The sequence below is a fragment of the Streptopelia decaocto genome (genome assembly GCF_964273445.1).
Source record: "Streptopelia decaocto genome assembly, contig: HAP1_SCAFFOLD_122, whole genome shotgun sequence".
In the NCBI taxonomy this organism is placed as follows: domain Eukaryota; kingdom Metazoa; phylum Chordata; class Aves; order Columbiformes; family Columbidae; genus Streptopelia; species Streptopelia decaocto.
The window spans coordinates 59,732-65,731 of NW_028114977.1; the positions used below are offsets into that span (position 1 = coordinate 59,732).

The following is a 6,000-nucleotide window of genomic DNA, read 5'->3' on the forward strand; positions in this document are numbered from 1 at the left end:
TTATCTTGGCATTCGATGAGGTTCTGTTTTTTTCTTAACACAACTGGTTACATACAGCTCTAAACTAGATATTCATTATGTGGCTTAAAGTGGTGGTTCTTTAGTAAGCCCTTCTTATGTGGTTGGTTAACCCTTAAAATGTTAGTTTCCTCTATCAATATAACTTCATAAACAAGTTTCATAACTTTTTACACAGACAACACTTATGCTGCTGCACATGAGATGTTTTTTTCAAATTGAGGCAACGCTGCTGAGCTAATGGCATGTTTCCTGCCAGAAGGGCCATCACAGCCAATGCCTTCTTGCAAACTCAATGCAGAAAGCATCCACTGAGGTATGACAGCAGTCAAGTGCAGACCTGCTTCCAAAAGTCACACAGAAATAGCTCTTTCCGTGTGGGTCCCCGATTTTTTTCTTTAAGAGCTCATTCTCATGCCTCTCATCAATCCAGCTTAGAGAGTACTAGGGAGACTCATGTAGTGTTCTGACTAACCCCTCACCTTTCACGCTGATCTCGAGCATGCACGTTAGCTCCGTGCCCAAGGAGAAATTCTACTATCTCTTCCTGGTGCTCAGAGATAGCAAGAGCAAGTGGAGTAAATCCCTCCTGAAAGGACAGATAAATAAATAAAGTTCAAAATAAAAAAAAAAAAAAAAAACCACACAACCTTGAAGAGAAATATTAATGTTAATGCAATTTCTTGAAAGAATTTCCTTAACAAATACAAAAATTTACCTTATTCCGGGCCTCAATATCGGCATCATAATCAAGTAGCAGCTCTGCCACAGTTGTATTAGGAGAGATGACAGACAGATGCAGGGCAGTGTTGCCATCAGCATCTGGCAGGTTTGGTTCAGCACCATGTTCTAGTAGAATAGCCACACATTTTTCTTGCTGGCACTGTACTGCCTGGGAACAACACACAAAGGAAAAACTTCCAGAATTTACATTTCACTCTGTTACCATTCCCCCAGCTTGCCAACGTTGGAAAATAAGAGCACCTTCTAAGATTAGCTCATGCAGCCTATTCCCTAACAGTAACATATGCCTATTCCATGCCAATCCACCACAATATGCATGTTTCTACATAGGGCTGTGTAAAGAGTCCTGCCAGATACATCATTTAGTGCATAATCAATAAGCCCCACTTACAAGCACATAACATATTCCACATACCTTCATCAGGGCTGATCTGTTATCACTGTCAAGAAGATTTAGCTTACACTTGCTTTCTACCAAATGTGTAACAACATCCACATGGCCATTTGCGCAGGCGAGATGCAGAGGTGTCCTAAAAATTAAATATATTAAATTAGCACAGGCAGACAACTAAAGAAATATTTCAGGCTGGGATAAATTGATATGACCACGAGCTTCACTTTGTAAAAAGTAAGCTTAAGAAAAGATTTTGTAACAGCTAAAGATTACAAGTAGCAGCCGCTGCACACCATATGCCTGAGGTGGCTAGCAAAAACCTTCCAGAGAGTCCACTTTGTAAGGTGACATTTCCTTCACTGTAAAACTGACCCTGCACAAACAGATGCCTGGGCCCAGGCGTTGGTCGCTGCATCCAGCAGGACAACACACAAGGCACAACAACAGAGACCAAAGCCTGAGCATCTGAGGGCTATGGCAAGTAAAACTCTTAAGTTCTTCCGTGATTATTCACATCCCGGAAGCGTATCAGAAATGTAGAAGGTGGGTTTTACAGCAAGAATATTAGTATTTCCCTGCGCTTTGAGAATTTATGCTGCTTTCTTTTTTTTTTCCTAGCATGTTTACTACTGCACCAAACACAAGGATGCACATGCACCTAAGTGCCTCTGATAACATGTAGCAAACCAGAGAGCAAGACTCTGTAATCCTGACTACAGGAAAGTAATATTTGACCATCCCGACATGTTAAACTATCATAGTCATAAAAAGCCTACTACAGAGGAAGTCCTCTTCAAGGAAGGAATATTGTATTTCAACAGTACATGACCAGCATAAGAAAATGAAACTTTTTTCTTCAAGTTAAAGTCTTGTCAGAAAGAAAAGAGCTCCTTCAAGCCACAGAACATTTTAGGTCTGATGTCAATTAATCAGCCTAGTTGTACCCAAAGACACAATCACCCAGAAGGTCCTTGCATGTGTTTCCCTCTAAATCACAGGCAGAAAGCAGCACAAGCTTCACTCTGTGCAGAAGGTAAAGCTCCTGCTGCTCTGCAGGACACCTGTCCCAACAGAGAAGGAGACCACCTCTGAAAAACTGCCCACTCCTAACTGATACTGTTCCAGGTGCAGTTTTTGGGAGGTCCTGTGGGCTACAGGACCTTCTTTATGCAAGGAGCCTGTAGGTCTGATACTTGCCATGTCCCTGGTACAAGATTTTGTTTTTGGAAATCCTGAGGAGCTGAACAGAGATACTCATATGAACAATGCACACCTTAGCCATTACTAGTCACGTTTCTTGTTCTTTACATCACTTTCCAACTATGTCAACTCTACCGGTCCCTGGAGGACACAGTGAAGCTCTGAAACACAACTGCATGTGATGGTCACTCACAACACATATCACAGCCACAAGCACTTAAGAGGGCACAGCTGGGCCTGCAACCCTCATGGCTGGTATAGTGTACAGGGGTTGCAGCAACCAGGCAGACTGTCCACTGAATTCCTCTCAGGTGAGCTTTTCAGCACTGGGCACTGTCATGCCAAAGTCATCACAGTGCTCTATGTATGTACACTACTTTCTCTTGTGTTTGTTTGGTTTTTTTTTCTTTTTACAGTGTGTTACTTTATTTGCTTAGTTATAACACTGATAGTACTATGACACACAGAAGGAAACCTTTCCAGAGGAAACAAAGCTTTCTAGACAAGATGAACTTAAAATCTAAAACCGGCCAAATTTCCTAACAGGGTCTGCTAAGACCTGATGACTGACTGAATCAGCCACAGTCAAAGAGAAGGGGTAGTAAGAAAAAAAGATAAACATTCAGCAGCTATTTCCACAAATGTCATTGGGCACCTTGACTCAGGAAGCTGGAGTGTGCACAAAAAGCACTCAGACCACCTTAAACTGCATCCCTCATCGCCAACTGCATAAACAAATCCTAACTGGCAACACAAAGGCACACACCACACATTACTGAAGTGTATGCTTACCATGCTCTTTCTTGCTTCTCCTACAAATATAGGTGTATTTAATCACAGAATCACAGAATCGACTGGGTTGGAAAAGACCTCACAGATCATCAAGTCCAACCCTTGGTCCAACTTCAGTCCATTTACTAGATCATGGCACTAAGTGCCATGTCCAATCTCAGTTTAAAAACCTCCAGGGATGGTGAGTCCACCACCTCCCTGGGCAGGCCATTCCAAGGCCTGACCACTCTCTCCCTAAAGAATTTCTTTCTAATCTCCAGCCTCAATTTCCCCTGGCAGAGTTGAAGCCCATGTCCCCTTGTCCTATTGCTGATGCCTGGGAGAAGAGCCCAATCCCCACCTGGCTAGAACTGCCCTTCAGGTAGTTCTAGAGAGTGCTGAGCTCAGCTCTGAGCCTCCTCTTGCCCAGACTAAACAAGCCCAGCTCCCTCAGCCTCTCCCCATAGGTCTTATGCTCAAGTCCCTTCACCAGTCTTGTTGCTCTTCTCTGGACCCGCTCCAGCACTTCAATGTCTTTCCTGAAGTGAGGGGCCCAGAGCTGAACACAATACTCCAGGTGTGGCCTCACCAATGCAGAGCACAGGGGAAGGATCACTGCCCTTGTCCTGCTGACCACGCTATTTTTGATACAGGACAGGATACCATTGGCCTTCTTGGCCACCTGGGCACACTGATGGCTCATGTTGAGCTTCCTGTCAATTAGTCCCCCCAGGTCCCTTTCTGCCTGGCTGCTCTCCAGCCACTCTGTGCCCAGCAGTCACTCTCTAGCACTGCAGGGGGTTGTTGTGGCCAAAGCGCAGGACCTGGCATTTGACCTTGTTGAACTCATCCCATTTAAGGGCTTTCAGGGCAGTATGCTAGCTGGCTGGCAAAAGTCCAGTCTTTGCGATAGATGCTGAGCTACTCTGATAAAATCAGCATGTTTTCAGAATGTCATAAAGGTTTTGACTCCAAGACTTTTCAAAAAAAAGGCATTAGAGTATTGACACATACATGACCCAAAACTTCAGCTGATTCCCTTATGCTTATGATGGATCACTAAGAGCTATGCTGCAGCCCAGGGCTTCTCCTTAAAATATAATTGCAAGCACTTGCTATGCTTGACTCAAAAACCCACAGAGTAACACCCGCCAGAAAAAGCAGTTTCTCCTGCAAGTTGCTGCCCAGATCTTCCAAGCCAAGGCACCAATTAGCTGTGCGAAAGCCTCAGAACAAACAACTAAGTACCTGCCACCCAAAATCAGACTATTGCTTTGGCTGACACATCACAGTCATAAAAGACGTATCAGGCAACTGCGCATGGAGAACCAAGATAAAACACAGTCATTTTGCACTAGAACTCTTTCCTAACTGCAGCGCCTACCTCTCCACAAGTTACTCCCTGGTAAGAGAATGGCAGCTTTTTTGGCTCAACTGCTAAACTTGCACGCCGAGCCCTTAGAGATACACGGAGATGCATGCCATTGCAGTTTGACTTTTGAGTGTGGCTGGAGAACGGCTGTGATGTCCCTTGTGCACCCCGTCTTCCTGCTGCCAGCTCCCCTCCACCCCTGCGCAGGGAAATACGACTCCGGGAAACGAGACCGGGACAAAAGGCGACAGTGGGATGCTAGGTCGAATAGAAGTGTTTCTGGCAGCACGAGGGCCGAGCTCGGTGACAGAACCAGCCCTCCCGCCCCTCGCAGCGACGCGGCCGTTTGTCCCCAGCGCCGCGTCGCTGCCGGGGGCTGCGGCTGCACCTCGAGGCTCCCGCCGCTGCCGCCCCCGCCCTGCGGCGCTGCTCCCCCCTTACCTCGCCTCCTCGTCCCGCCCGTCGATGCTGAATTTCTTCAGCCGCCGCCGCAGCTTGGCCAGGTCTCCGCTGGCAGCCGCGCGGTGCAGCTTGCTCAACTCCTTGTACTGGATGTCGTAGGCACCGGCGGGGCAGGGCAGGGAGGCGCCGCCGGACGGCGGCTGCCCCTTCTTCCTCCACGCGAAGCCAAAGATCCTCTTCATCGCGCAGCGGGGGCGCGGGCACGGTCCCGCCTCAGGCGAGCAACGGCGGCAGGCAATCGGCCGGCAGAGTCGGGGACTGGGACGGGGAGAGTGGAGCTCCCGCAAGCGGCCTCCGCCCGCTACCACTGCTGCGCGGCGAACTGCGAGGGGCGGGTGTCCAGAGAACAGCGTCTCGCTGCCCCGGTAACGGCAACAGCGCTAACGGCCACCGCCCCCCACGCGACGGCGCAGGCGCGGTTGGGCGGTGGCGGGAGGAACGGCTGGCTCTGCCCGCCGCGCGGCCGGCTCCCCGCGTGCGCCGCCTCGAGAGCGTGGTGGCCGTTAGCGGCGCCGTTAAGTAGCCGAGGGGCGGCCGCCATATTTATGTGTGAGGCTGTTTATGGACAAAATCTCCAATGCAATTCATGTCCTGGTTTATTTATCAGTCCTACTTGTACGTATCTCAGTAGAACTGCTCCTTGTTTTCTGGAGTTGGGACTTTGCCAGCATCTGATTGGTAATGGTGTCTTCAGCTGTGAAAATAGGGAAAAGCAGTTGACTTCTTCTACAGTAATACCTTCTACAAATGAAAGGAGCTCTGAAACACAGCTGCTTTAGCAAGGAACCTGAGGAATGAGTGGAGAAGCAGGGATTAAGGGAGTGGAGCATCTCCCTTATGAGGAAAGGCTGAGGGAGCTGGGTCTCTTTAGCTTGGAGGAGACTGAGGGGTGACCTCATTCATTTTATAAATATGTAAAGGGTGAGTGTCACGAGGATGGAGCCAGGCTCTTCTCAGTGACAACCAATGATAAGACAAGGGGCAATAGATATAAACTGGAACACAGGAGGTTCCATTTAAATTTGAGAAGAAACTTCTT

At 48.0% G+C, this 6,000-nt stretch overlaps 1 protein-coding gene across 1 annotated transcript in view; it reads right to left on the reverse strand.

The window, feature by feature from the left end:
* LOC309452983 (uncharacterized protein) overlaps nucleotides 1-5,174 on the reverse strand; it is a 51,955-nt gene extending 46,781 nt beyond the window's left edge. The window contains 1 exon segment of the mRNA XM_082077634.1: nucleotides 4,941-5,174. Coding sequence (XP_081933760.1) covers nucleotides 4,941-5,143 — 203 coding nt within the window. The 5' untranslated portion in view covers nucleotides 5,144-5,174.
* Nucleotides 5,175-6,000: the final 826 nt, after the last annotated feature.